The sequence below is a fragment of the Carcharodon carcharias genome, chromosome 4 (assembly GCF_017639515.1).
Source record: "Carcharodon carcharias isolate sCarCar2 chromosome 4, sCarCar2.pri, whole genome shotgun sequence".
NCBI lineage: Eukaryota > Metazoa > Chordata > Chondrichthyes > Lamniformes > Lamnidae > Carcharodon > Carcharodon carcharias.
Window position 1 is genome coordinate 204,666,299 of NC_054470.1, and position 14,753 is coordinate 204,681,051.

A 14,753-nucleotide genomic window follows, 5' to 3' on the forward strand; every position below is an offset into this window, starting at 1 on the left:
TTGTAACAAGATAGATAAATTGTTGGCACAAATAGGAATAAATAAGTCAGTAGTGGAGAAAATTCTAGAGTCCATTATAAAAGATTTAATAACTGAGCACATGCAAAACAGTGGTAGAATTGTACAGTCAGCATGGATTTACGAAAGGGAAATCATGCTTGACAAATCTAATGTAAATTTTTGAGGATGTAACTAGTAGAGTTGATGAGGGGGAGACAGTGGATGTGGTTTATTTGGACTTTCAGAAAGCTTTCAACAAAGTCCCACATAAGAGATTGGCATGTAAAATTAAAGCGCATGGGATTGGGGGTGTTGTATTGAGATGGATAGAAAACTGTTTGACAGACAGGAAACAAAGAGTAGGAATAAACGGGTCTTTTTCTGAATGGCAGGCAGTGACTAGTGGGTTAATGCAGGGATCGGTGCTGATTATTCACAATATATATTAATGATTTAGATGAGGGAATTAAATGTAATATCTCCAAATTTGCAGATGACACAAAGCTGGGTGGGAGGGTGAGCTGTGAGGAGGAGGCAGAGATGCTTCAGTGTGAGTTGGACAAGCTGAGTGAGTGGGCAAATGCATGGCAGATGCAGTATAATGTGGATAAATGTGAGATTACCCATTTTGGTAGCAAAAACAGGAAGGCAGATTATTATCTGAACGGCTATAAATTGAGAGAGGGGAATGTGCAACGAGACCTGGGTGTCCTTGTACACCAGTTGCTGAAGGTAAGCGTGCAGGTGCAGCAAGCGGTAAAGAAGGCAAATGGTAGTTCATAGCAAGAGGATTCGAGTACAGGATCAGGGATGTCTTGCTGCAATTGTACAGGGCCTTGGTGAGACCACACCTGGAATATTGTGTGCAGTTTTGGTCTCCTTATCTGAGGAAGGATGTACTTGCTATAGAGTGAGTGCAGCGAAGGTTTACCCGACTGATTCCTGGGATGGCCGGACTGACATATGTGGAAAGATTGAGTCGATTAGGATTATATTCTCTGGAGTTCAGAAGAATGAGGGGGGATCTCATAGAAACGTATAAAATTCTAACAGGACTAGACAGGGTAGATGCAGGAAGGATGTTCCTGATGGTGGGGGAGTCGAGAACCAGGGGTTACATATGGGGTAGACCATTTAGGACGAGATGAGGAGAAATTTCTTCACCCAGAGAGTGGTGAGCCTGTGGAATTCGTTACCACAAAGTAGTTGAGACCAAAGCATTGTATGTTTTCAAGAAGGAATTAGATATAGCTCTTGGGGCGAAAGGGATCAAAGGGTATGGGGGAGAAAGCGGGAGCCTGCTATTGAGTTGGATGATCAGCCATGATCATAATGAATAGTGGAGCAGGCTTGAAGAGCAGAATGGCCTACTCCTCCTAATTTTTATGTTTCTATGATGTGATGGCCATTACAGAGACGTAGTTACAAGTTGACCAGGGCTGGGAACTGAATATTAAACAGTATTTGAAATTTTGAAAGGATAGGATAAAAGGCAAAGAAGGAGGGGATAGCTCTGTTAATAAAAGATGAGATCAGTACAGAAGTGGGCGATGATCTTGAGTCAGAGTGTTAAGATGTAGGATCAGTTTTGAAGGAGATATAAATGACAAGGGAAATAAGTCATGGGTGGGAGTAGTTAATAGGCCCCATAAAAGTGGTTACATTGTAGGACGGCATATAAATCGTCATAATATAGTTTCTATGATAATTGTGGGGAGTATTAATCATCGCATAGATTGGACAAATCAAATCGGCAAAGGTAGCCTTGAGGATGAACTCATAGCAAATATTCAGGACAGTTTCTTGGAACAAAACAGTGTGGAACCAACCAGGAAACAGGCTACTTTAGACCTGGTAAGGTGTAGTAAGACAGGTTTAATAAATGATCTTATAGTAAAGGCAAGAGTGATCATAACATAGAACTTCAGATTCAGTTTGAGGGTGAGAAACTTGGGCCTGAAACTAGCATCTTAAATGAAGCCAATTACAAAGAAATGAAGGCAGAGTTGAATAAATTAGACTGGGAATAAGTCTGTAGAGAAGCAGTGGCGAAAATTTATGGCAATATTTCATGACACTCAACAAAGATATATTCCACTGAGAAAGAAAGGTGCTACAAGGAAGATGCACCATTGTTGGTTAACTAAGGAAGTTAAGGATGATATCAAATTGAAAGAAAAGGCATACAATTGCTAAGATTTTTGGTAGGCCAGAAGAATAAGAAAACTTCAGACACAAGCTAAGTTGACAAGGAAAAAATAGAGACAAAAGAATTAGAATATGAAAAGGTAGAGAGTAGCTAAAGTCCTTTCAAGATGTGAGACTAGGAAATTAATGATGCAAAAAAAAAGAAATGGTAGGTTTTGCATCCGCAGCATTTTGCTTTTATATTATGTACAGTTTTGGTCTCCTTATTAAGGAGGGATACAGTTGCTTTGAAGGCAGTTCAGTGAAGGTTCACTCAGCTTGATGCCTGGGATGAAGGGGTTATCTAATGAGCAAAGGTTGAACGGTTAGGCCTGCTGCAGTTTAGACCAATGAAAAAGTGATCTTATTGATACAAAAGATCCTGAGGAGGCTTGATAGGGTAGTTCGCCTCATGGGGGTGAAACTAGAAATAAAGCACAAGTTTCAGAATAAGGGCTCTCCCATTTAAGACAATGATGAGAATTTTTTTTTTCTCAGAGCATCATTAATCTTTGGAATTCTCTGCCCAGAGAGACAGCTGGGTCAATGAATATATCCAAGGCTGAGTTAGACAGATTTTTGATCTACAAGGGCATCAAGGGTTATTTGAGGGTCGGCAGGAAAGTGGAGTTGATGCCGCAGTAAGATCAACCATGATTTTATTGAATGACGAAGCAGGCTGAAGGGGCCAAATGGACTACTGCTCCTAATTCTTATGTTCGTATGCTCTGATGGCTGGTTGCACAGTACTGTCATTCTTGAGTGTTCTCAACGGTTTCAGTAATGGTAATCTTCCTTTAGCTGCTTCACGTCTACTGCTGCGAATACAGATTACCATTGCTCTCAAAGTTTAGCATAAACTGCCATTTATGCTCAACGACTGAGGGTAATCCCATTCAGAGCCAGTGCAGGATCTGCTCTTCCAGGTATGCCTGTGTAGCACCAAAGCATAATGAGATGATATGGCTTGATTTTTTTTCTTGGTTGCAGTTTAAGATATTAAGAGGGAAACAGATAGGGTAGATCAGGAGAAACTATTTCTGCTATAATAAAAACAGAAAACGCTGGAAATACTCGGTTGGTCAGGCAGCATCTGTGGAGGGAGAAACAGGGTTAATGTTTCAGGTTGATGACTTTTCTGTTTGAGAGTCTAGGACTAGGATACATTGTCTAATAGAGTCAGACCTTTGTTATGATCCGGTGAGTAGACAAAGTTTGAAACCCCAGTTGCCCACGAGGAGAATAAAGCAACAAGATTGCATGGCTTTAAACAAAATAAACCTCGCTATACAGAGCCTGAAAAGTCAAACATGTTTACAATATCTCTTAAACTCTAATACTCAGAATTCACATGAGAAAAATCTGAATTAGCAGGCAAACTGTGGATGAATGCACAACATTGCACATTAAATGACAGATGCAACCAAGACGGGTCCCACGGATTTCTCAGCAACCCACATCAGTCACCACTGAGAATCTCAATGTCTTAAGTAAAACTCTGTCTCCCTCAAAAGGTATTACAACTCTTCACTTAAGATCTAGCCTCTGAATTCCTTCAAAAGCTGCTCCTACTCAGACTGCCTCAACCACTCTTCACCACCTCAATCTCTACCCTTGAGACTGTGTTTTCTGGGGTTCCCAAAGCTGCACTCCCACGCCTAATTACTGACACATTTCCAGCTCTTTCACAGTCCATAAACTTCACAAAGCTGTTGCTGCCCCAGGGTTTTTTCTGAACTCCAGTCTTCTGGCTGCACCAAGCTATTAATAACTACTGGACTTCTCTGAGCCCTAGTGCTTTGATAAGGAACCCATGACTTTCAACCACCTTCTCAGCTCTCCAGGACCTAACTGAGTCCTAACTGCCTGGAGCTTGCGAACATCTCCCAGGCTCCTATGAAGCTGTGAACGAGACTGGGTCCATGCTGCAACCAACCCCCTCTCCCAGCAAAACACAGATCAGTTGAAACCAGAGAGCCACCTTAAGTGCCACCCGTCTCCATTACGACTTAGCCTTTCAAGGTTCACTGAATGCTCCTAAGCTAATTTTACCTTCAACTCCCGTAATCCAACATCTCTCTGGACTGCAATTTTTTTTTCAAGCAGCGAAGAGTGCAGAAGGGCGTACCAGGAGCAGCACCAGGCATACTTAAAAATGATGTGTCAGCCTGATGAAGCTACAACTCAAGACTACTTGCATGCCAAACAGCATAAGCAGCAAGTGATAGACAGAGCTAAGTGATTCCACAAACAACAGATCAGATCTAAGTTCTGCAGTCCTGTCACACCCAGCTTTGAATGGTAGTAGACAATTAAACAACTCACTGGAGGAGGAGGCTCCACAAATATCCCCTTCCTCAATGATGGAGGAGCCCAGCACATCAGTGCAAAAGATGAGGCTGAAGCATTTGTAACTTCAACCAGAAGTGCTGAATGGATGATCCCTCTGAGCCTCCTCCAGAGGTTCCCAGTATCACAGACGCCAGTCTTCAGCCAATTCGATTCACTCCACGTGATATCAAGAAACGGCTGATGGCTCTGGATAATGCAAAGGCTATGGGCCCTGACAATATTCCGGCAATAATGCTGAAGACTTGTGCTCCAGAACTTGCCCGGCCCCTAGCCAAGTTGTTCCAGTACAGCTACAACACTGGCATCTGCCTAACTATGTGGAAAATTGCTCAGGTATGTCCTGTACACAAAAAGCAGGACAAATCCAACCCGGCCAATTACCTATCAGCCTCATCAGCCATACTCTCCATCGTCAGTAAAGTGAAGGAAGGGTCATCAACAGTGCTACCAAGCGGCACTTGCTTAGTAATCATCTGCTCACTGACGCTCAGTTTGGGTTCCACAAGGGCCACTTAGCCTCTGACCTCATTACAGTCTTGGTTCAAGCATAGACAAAAGAGCTGAGCTCCAGAGGTGGGATGAGAGTGAGTGCCCTTGACATCAAGGCATCATTTAACCGAGTGTGGCATCAAGAAGCCCCAGCAAAACTGAAGTCATTGGGAGTCCAGGAGAAAACTACACTGGTTGGAGTCATACTGAGCACAAAGGAAGATGGATGTGGTTGTTGGACGTCAATCATCTCAGTTCCAGCACATCACTGCAGAAGTTCCTCAGGGTAGTGTCCTTGGCCCAACCATCTTCAGCTGCTTCATCAATGACCTTCCTTCCATCATAAGGTCAGAAGTGGGGATGTTCGCTGATGATTGCACAATGTTCAGCGCCATTTGCGACTCCTCAGATACTGAAGCAGTCCATGTCCAAATGCAGCAAGACCTGGACAATATCCAGGCTTGTGCTGACAAGTGGCAAGTAACATTCACACCACATAAGTGCCAGGTGATGACCATCTCCAACAAGAGGAATCTAACCATTATTCCTTGACATTCAATGGCATTACCATCACTGAGTCCCCTACCATCAAAATACTGGGGGGTTACCATTGACCAGAAACTGAACTGGACTAGCCATATAAATAGTGTGGCTACAAAAGCAGGTCAGAGGCTAGGAATCCTACAGCGAGTAACTCACGTTCTGACTACCCAAAACCTGTCCACCATCTACAAGGCACAAGTCAGGAGTGTGATGGAATACTCTCCACTTGCCTGGATGAGTGCAGCTCCCACAACACTCAAGAAGTTGACAGCATCCAGGACAAAGCAGCCCGCTTGATTGGCACCACATCCACAAACATTCACTCCCTCCAGCACCAATGCACAGTGGCAGCAGTGTGTACCATCAACAAGATGTGCTGCAGAAACTCACCAAGGCCCCTTAGACAGCACCTTCTAAACCCATGACCACTACCATCTAGAAGGACAAGGGCAGCAGATAGATGGGAACACCACCACCTGTAAGTTCCCCTCCAAGTCACTCACCGTCGTGACTTGGAAATATATCGCCGTTCCTTCACTGTCGCCTGGACAAAATCCTGGAACTCCCTGACAGCACTGTGGGTGTACATACAACATAGGGACTGCAGCGGTTCAAGAAGGCAGCTCACCACCACCACCTCAAGGGCAGTTAGCGATGGGCAATAAATGCTGGCCCAGCCAGCGAAGCCCACATCCCGTAAATGAATAAAAAAACAATATGTCTCCAGCTGAGTAAGCCCACCTACTGTTTTGAGTTCTAGCTGTTAACTCCTTAAGTTAATGTTAATTCCAATAATTGTATGTTGAGGACAAATGATTCTGAAGCTAGCATGTACCTTGAAACAGGTTTATTTCCAAAATGGGAGATTTTGGAACCAGTTACCAAGTGAACTGGTTTATATACCCTTGCAATGATTCCCTGATCCTTCCCCAATTGGGGACATCTGTGTTTAATTTATTTTTTGTTCATTCATGGAATGTGGGCTTCACTGGCTGGGCCAGCATTTATTGCCCATCCCTAATTGCCCTTGAGAAGGTGGTGGTGAGCTAACTTCTTGAACTGCTGCAACCCATGTGGTGTAGGTACACCCACAGTGCTGATAAGGGAGTTCCAGGGTTTTGACCGAGTGACAGTGAAGGAACGGTGATATATTTCCAAGTCAGGATGGTGATTGACTTGGAGGTGAACTTCCAGGTGGTGGTGTTCCCATCTATCTGCTGCCCTCGTCCTTCTAGATGGCAGTGGTCATGGGTTTGGAAGGTACTGTCTAAGGAGCCTTGGTGAAGTCCTGCAGTGCATCTTGTCGATGGTACACACTGCTGCTAATGTGCATTGGTGGTGGAGGGAGTGAATGTGGATGTGGTGCCAATCACCCTTTCCTGGGTTCCTACTGTTTGCTTACCCCATCAGAGTTCTTGTCCACTGTACAGGAACGTTTCCTCGCCCAGGATTCATTACCCAACCTGTTATTGCAACTTGGACTACGCTTCCTTATTTTCCATTCTCATATTCGGTTTTCCCAGTCCATGGCCTTCACTGCTTGTCCATCATCCTGTGCATTCAGCCAATTCTTATTTTCCAGTAGATTTTCCTGCCACTCCCACTTTTGTTACATCTCTCTAGTTATCCAATCCGTCTGAACGATACGATACCCGGGACCCCACTTTGGGCAGCTGACATCTGTACAAAATAACTCCTTCCTGTTTATCACAATCTAATTTTCTACTGATATATAACACCTAACCCATTATATTGTGTCCTTCTGGCTTTGCCCAGTCATCTTCTATCACGTTGTCAATATTCGCACATTCGTAATTCAGTCCAATGACCTGTGAGGGAAAAGGCTTTTATTGTTTGATTCCCATGTTGAATAATCACAGTTTTCCCTTCACGTCCTGTAGCTTCCCCGGGACCTTTCAACTCCATTTGCCCCCTCTCTCTTATAATAAACCAGATCATCTAAACTAAATTCTACCTCAAACGGTCTTACCCAGTGTTGCAATGCTCTCCTAATGCTTTGTGAAACCCCAGCCTTGATAAAAGCTTTCCTGCCTGCATGCAATGCATTCAAATGCATCCTGAAGGGGGAGGGTGATAAGGCAGAGCTCATGGTACATGTTGGTACCAATGACAGAGGTAGAAAGAGGGATGAGGCCTTGCATCAAGAATTCAGGGAGTTGGGCAGTAGACTAAAAAGCAAGACCTCTCGGGCTGCAATCTCTGGATTACTCCCAGTGCCACGTGCTAGCGAGCTCAGAAATAGGAGAATAGCATAGATGAATACGTGGCTTAAGAGTTGGTGCGGGAAGGAGGGTTTTAGAATCCTGGATCACTGGGACTGTTTCTGGGGAAGGTGGGACAGTCTACATCCGAACCAGAGCGCGACTAATATCCTTGTGGGCGTGTTTGCTAGTGCTGTTGGGAGAAGTTTAAACTAATTCGGCAGGGGGAGGGGACACAGAATGTTAACAGAATAGGGACACATGATACAGTAAAACAATCAAGTCAGAGGGAGTACAGCTGCAATAAGCTTCAAGGGAGTAAAGCAAGGCTGGATGGCCTCTACTTTAATGCCAGGAGTATTACAGGTAAAACGGATGAGTTAAGGGTGAGGATTGGCATATGGAATTATGATATAGTAGCCATTACTGAGACATGGTTGAGGGAGAGGCAGGATTGACAGCTCAACATTCCGGGATATAGAACCTTCAGGGGAGGGGGTAAAAGAGGAGGAGGCATTGCATTATTAGTTAAGGATTCCATTACTGCAGTAAGAAAATATGTTATATCGGAGAGGGCATTGAATGAAGCTTTGTGGGTAGAGCTTAGGAATAAAAAAGGGGCAACCACATTATTAGGTGTTTTTTATAGTGCCCCAGGAAATTGAGGAGCAAATATGTGCACAATTTGTGGAGGTGTGTAAAAACAATGACAGTAGGGTAAATATATGAGATGATTTCAACTTTCTCAACATTAATTGGGATAGACATAGTGTTAAGGGCTTGGATGGAGTGGATTTCTTGAAATGTGTACAGGAGAATTTTTTAGGTCAATATGTAGAGGGTCCAACAAGAGACGGCGCAGTGCTGGACCTAATTCTGGGGAATGAAGCTGGACAGGTGGCTGAGGTGGTGGTGGGGGAGCATTTTAGTGATAGCAACCACAGCAAGGTACAGTTTAAGTTTGTTATGGACAAAGGAATAGACAAGTTTCAAAAAAATATTTTGGATTGGGGAGAGTGGATTTTAGTAAAATAAGGCAGGATCTGTCCATGGTAGACTGGGAACAGTTACTTATGGGGAAATCTACGGAGGAACAGTGGGGGGGTGTTCAAAAAGGAAATGGGGAGAGTACAGGCTCAACATGTTCCCCCTAGGGTGATAAGAAGGAGTAACAAGCCCAGAGAACCATGGATGACCAGAGATGTTCAGGTTACGATGAGAAGGAAAAGAGAGGCTTTTAGCAGGTAAAAGGGAAGCAAATCAGCAGAGGCATTAGTGGAGTACAGACAGTGCAGGGTGAAGCTTAAGAAAGTAATTAGGAGAGCAAAGAGGGGATATGAGAAAGCTCTGGCTGGTAAAAGTAGGGAAAATCCCAAGATATTCTATAAGTATATCATTGGGAAGAGGATAACCAGGGAAGAGTAGGGCCCATAAGGGACCAAGGGGGCAATCTATGGGTGGAGCCAGAGGACATCGCTAGAGTGTTGAATGAATACTTCATGTCCGTCTTCACCCAAGAGAATGAGAATGAAGGTATCGAACTTGGGGAGAGAGACTGCGAGGTTCTTAAGCAAATTGATATAGGGAGTGACAAGGTATTGGAGATGTTGACAGGCTTAAAAGTGGACAAACCTCCAGGTCTGGATGATTTGTGTCCCAGACTGCTGAGGGAGGCAAGGGAAGAGATCGCAGGGGCTCTGACCCAAATTTTTAATTCCTCTCTGGCCATGAGGAGGTGCCAGAGGATTGGAGAACAGCTAATGTGGTTCTGCTATTTAAGAAGGGTTGTTGAGATAAGCCAGGGAACTACAGGCCAGTGAGTCTCACGTTAGTGGTAGGGAAACTATTGGAGAAAATTCTGAAAGAGAGTATCTATCTCCACTTGGAGAGGCAAGGTTTGATCAGGGATAGTCAGCATGGCTTTGTCAGAGGGAGGTCAGGCCTAATAAATTTGATAGAATTTTTTGAGGAGATGACCAGGTGTGTAGATGAGGGTCGTGCAGTTGATGTAGTTTATATGAATTTCAGCAAAGCCTTTGACAAGGTCCCACATGGGAGACTTATAAAGAAGGCAAGTGCACATGGGATACAGTGTAATTTGATAAGGTGGATTAAAAATTGGCTTAGTTGTAGGAGACAGAGGGTGATGACAGAAGGATGCTTTAGTGACTGGAAGCCAGTGTCCAATGGTGTACCACAGGGATCTGTGCTCGGCCCACTATTATTTGTTATTTATATAAACGACATTGATGACTATGTTGGGGGCAGGATTAGTAAGTTTGTGGATGACACAAAGTTTGGCCGGGTGGTTAACAGTGAGGTTGTGTGTCTTGGGCTACAGGAAGATATAGACGGGATGGTCAAACGGGCAGATAAGTGACAGTTGGAATTTAACCCTGAAAATTGTGAGGTGATACACTCTGGAAGGAGTAATTTGACAAGGAAATATTCAATGAACGGCATGGCACTAGGAAGTTCTGAGGAACAAAGGGACCTTGGCGTGTGTGTCCATAGATCACTGAAGGCGGAGGAGCATATTAGTGGGGTGGTGAAAATGGCATATGGGACATTTGCCTTTATCATTCGAGACATAGATTACAAAAGTAGGGAGGTCATGTTGGAGTTGTATAGAACCTTGGTGAGGCCACAGCTGGAGTACTGTGTGCAGTCTGGTCACCCCATTATAGGAAGGATGTGATTGCACTGGAGGGGTTGCAGAGGAGATTCACCAGGATGTTGCCTAGGATGAAACATTTAAGTTATGAAGAGAGGTTGGATAGACTTGGGTTGTTTTTGTTGGAGCAGAGGAGACCGAGGGGCAACCTGATGGAGGTGTACAAGATTATGAGGGGCATGGACAGGTTGGAGAGGGAGCAACTGTTCCCCTTAATTGAAGGGTCAGTCACAAGGGGGTATAAGTTCAAGGTGAGGGGAAGGAGGTTTAGGGGGGATGTGAGGAAAAACTTTTTTTTAACCCAGAGGGTGGTGACGGTCTGGAATGCGCTGCCTGGGAGAGTGGTGGAGGCGGGTTGCCTCACATCCTTTAAAAAGTACCTGGATGAGCACTTGGCACGTCATAACATTCAAGGCTATGGGCCAAGTGCTGGTAAGTGGGATTAGGTAGGTAGGTCAGGTGTTTCTCACGTGTCGGTGCAGACTCGATGGGCCAAAGGGCCTCTTCTGCACTGTGATTCTGAAGTGGGCAGAAAAAACAGAGCTAATGGTATTTCCTTCAAGAGCAGGGGGAGCATCTGCTAGCACTAAAGGTAACTCCAGACTTCTTCAGTACACCAACTGGTACAAGCTTTACCCACAACCATTTGTCAAGAACTCTTTGTATTTACTGTCCGTGCCAACGCCATTTGCAATCCGGTTACTCAGCCAGTATCATATGCAACATGTCATCTATCACTGCTTGATTCCTCACGCATAAACCATTGCTGAATGGGCTCTCAGCCTTAGTATGCGTAACTATGATATTCAGATTTTCACACGTCCTGAAATTCTTCATTCTAAAATCCTCCTCCATTATCTGTCAGGAATTTCATTGGTGTGCCTAATCTGGTACCTACCCATTTCTCCATGACTTTATTGTTAATGTCTTATCTCAATGTTTGTCCTTACCATTTATTACCATTAATATGGCAACTAGATTTAGCCTATCTACAATGTGTACCAAAAACTACCCCAATCCTTGTCCCATACTTTTAAGTCCATTGCCATTACATCATTAAATTCCCTGGCCAGTGGCAGATTCACAACAGGACATGGCGGTGCCCTTCGATATTTAACAGAAATGTCATATTGAAGCATGACTTGCATCCCGTGGTAGAACTTTCAATTTTTGAAGTTTTTGTGAGCTGTGAAGATGATAGTGTTAAATTTCAAGAGGACATGTTAAGCATCATTCGCGACTCCTCAGATAGTGAAGCAGTCCATGTCCAAATGCAGCTAGACCTGGGCAATGACCATCTTCAACAAGAGAGAATCCAGCCATCGCCCCTTGTTGTTCAATGGCGTTACCATCACTGAATCCCCCACTTTCGACATCCTGGGGTTTACCATTGACCAAAAATTGAACTGAACTAACCATATAAATACTGTGGCTACAACAGCAGGTCAGAGACTAGGAATCCTGTGACGAGTAACCCACCTCTTGCCTCCCCAAAGCCTGTCCACCATCTACAAGGCACAAGTCAGGGGTGTGATGGAATATTCCCCACTTGCCTAGATGACTGCAGCTCCCACAACACTCAAAGCTTGACACCATCCAGGACAAAGCAGCCCAGATTGGCACCACATCCACAAACATTGACTCCCTCCACCACCAATGCACAGTAGCAGCAGTGTGTACCATCTGGAAGATGCACTGCAGGAATTCCATAAGATGTTGAAGCAGAAGTAGGCCATTCGGCCCATCAAGTCTGCTCTGCCATTCAGTGAGATCATGGCTGATCTGATAATCCTCAACTCTACTTTCCTACCTTTTCCCCATAACCCTTGATTCCCTTATTGATTAAACATCTGTATATCTCAGCCTTGAATATACTTAATGACCCAGCCTCTACAGCCCTCAGTGATAATGAATTCCACAGATTGACTGCCCTCTGAGAAAAGAAATTCCTCCTGTTTGAAATGGGTGACCCCTTACTCTGAGATTATGTCCTCTGGTCCTAGACTCTCCCACTAGGTAAAACAGCCTCTCAGCATCTACCCTGTCAAGCCCAAGGGGAGGCACTGGTAGAGTGGTATTGTCACTGGACTAGTATTCCAGAGGCCAGAGTAATCATCTGGGAATCCGGGTTCAAATACCGCCCCCCTGCCCAAGGCAGATGGCAAAATTTGAATCCAACAAAAACCTGGAATTAAAAGTCTGATGATGACCACAGAACCATTGCCGATTATCACTAATGTCCTTTAGGAAAGGAAATCTGCTGTCCTTACCTGGCCTCCAGACCCACAGCAATGTGGTTGACTCTTATGTACCCTCAGAAGAAGGGCAGTTAGGGATGTGCAATAAATCTTGGCCTTTCCAGTGATGTCCACATCCCATGAACAAATTTTTAAAATCTCATGTTTCAATAAGGTCGCCTCTCATTCTTCTAAACTCCAATGAGTACAGGCCCAACCAACTGAACTTCTCCTCTTAAGAAAATCTCTTCATACTCAGGATCAACCTTCTCTGGACTGCCCCCAATGAATTAATTTTAAAAAGACGTGCCAGATGAATTTTGATACAGAGAAGTGTAAGTAATACACTTTGTTAGAAGAATGAGTGGAGTCAATACAAATTAAGAGTAGAATCCTGAAAAGGGTGCTAGAGTAGAGTGACTTGAGGACCTTTGTGCACAAATCGTTGAAGATACACGGCAGATTCAGAAAGTGGGCAAAAAGGCATTTGGAACCCTGGGCTTGATAAATAGAGGCATTGAGTACAAAAGCAAATAAGTTATATTCCATCTTTATGGAGCACTGGTTCATTCTCAACTGGAGTAATGCCTCAGGCTCTGGGCACAAGAATGCTGAAGGTTTTGGGGAGGGTGCAGGAAAGATTTATGAGAAGGGTGCTGGAGGGACTTCAGCAGTCTGGACAGATTGTAGAAGCTTGGGTAGAAAGGAGAAAGTTAAGTGGAAATTTGGAGCTGTTCAAAATTGTGAGATGTCTGGACAGAGTAGATAGCAACTGTTCCTATTAGTGGAAAGGTCAAGAACCAGAGGACACTAATTTAAGGTAATTGGCAAAATAACCAGAGACGGCAGGAGGAAAAACTTTTCTCGCCAAGTAGTTTGGATCTTGAATGTACAAGCTTAGTGAGTGGTGGAGCTGGATTCAGACATGGCTTTCAAAAGGGAATTGGATGATCATCTGAAGAGAGAATTTGCAGGTCTTCTGTCGAAATGGAAGCAGATTGGGACTAGTAGAGTTGCTCTTGAGAGAGTTGGCATGGATATGACAGGCCAAACGGCTTCTTCCTCTAATTGTACCATTCTATGATATCAGGCTGGAAAGGTTAATGGCTGCTCCTATTCCAGTGTTTCTGTGAATTACATTTCTGTTCTTGGTTGTTTGTTATTTACTCAGCTCGCTTTTCTGTCCTCTTTGAATGTAGGTGGTTATTAAAGAGAAGGTGTTAGAACTTCTGCTCTACTTCACAAAACATGAAGACGAGGAAGTTCAGACCAAAGCAATCATAGGGTTGGGTAAGTGCTGTAAACTGTTACTATACTGATAATGGTTTGGGGAGTGGTTGAAAGGTGTTCCACTACTTTGTACTGTTCATTTTGCAATGCACTACTTCATTAATAAAAAGTAAAACTAAATTCAAGTGATGGGAAAATAAATAAAGCCAGAAAATTTTGGAAGCACTCAGTCTGTGGACAAAACAGACAAGTCAATGCTTTGGGCCTCAGTCTTAATTCAGAATGCTGGTTCATGCCACTAGTTCATGTGTTAGATGTTGAGATTTGTGGATGCTACGAATACGAGAAGGCCAGTCAGCATCTGAAAGGAGAAATGTTTAACTGGCCTTCAGTTAATAGGAGTGTGATGTGTGCAGAGCTTTGTCATGTCTCAGGTAGAGAACATTTCCTCAATGTCTAAAGTTATATAAAAGCAATGTACATTGAAGATTAGTTCTGGGTTAGCAGCATCTTTGAGTCTTATTTTGAGTGGAGGGTAGTCAATGACCCAAACTCATGACTCAGCAGTATTTTAATAAATGCAATCTCCTTGATGCTTTTTTTTTGTGATATTACCTATATTCAGAAATTGTCAGAAGATTACTTGATGCCCTGTATATATTTTTTTAATAGGAAAGTGAATGGAATGAGTTCTCTCTTAATGGTTACAATCATGGTTAATATTTTAATAACTTGCGCAATGAGAAGTATCTGTTTGATCTTCAAATGAACCAGCTCAAGTGAAAACAGACATATAATAGACAACGGCACTTCGTTCCT

General features: G+C 43.7%; 1 protein-coding gene across 7 annotated transcripts in view; it reads left to right on the plus strand.

Moving 5' to 3' along the window:
• Positions 1 to 14,753, plus strand: part of LOC121276953 (nipped-B-like protein) — a 554,475-nt gene that overhangs the window by 486,307 nt on the left and 53,415 nt on the right. For all 7 annotated transcript variants that reach the window (XM_041185678.1, XM_041185679.1, XM_041185683.1 and 4 more), the window contains one exon: positions 13,904 to 13,994. In XM_041185678.1, coding sequence (XP_041041612.1) covers positions 13,904 to 13,994 — 91 coding nt within the window. The remainder of the gene's footprint in view (positions 1 to 13,903; positions 13,995 to 14,753) is intronic.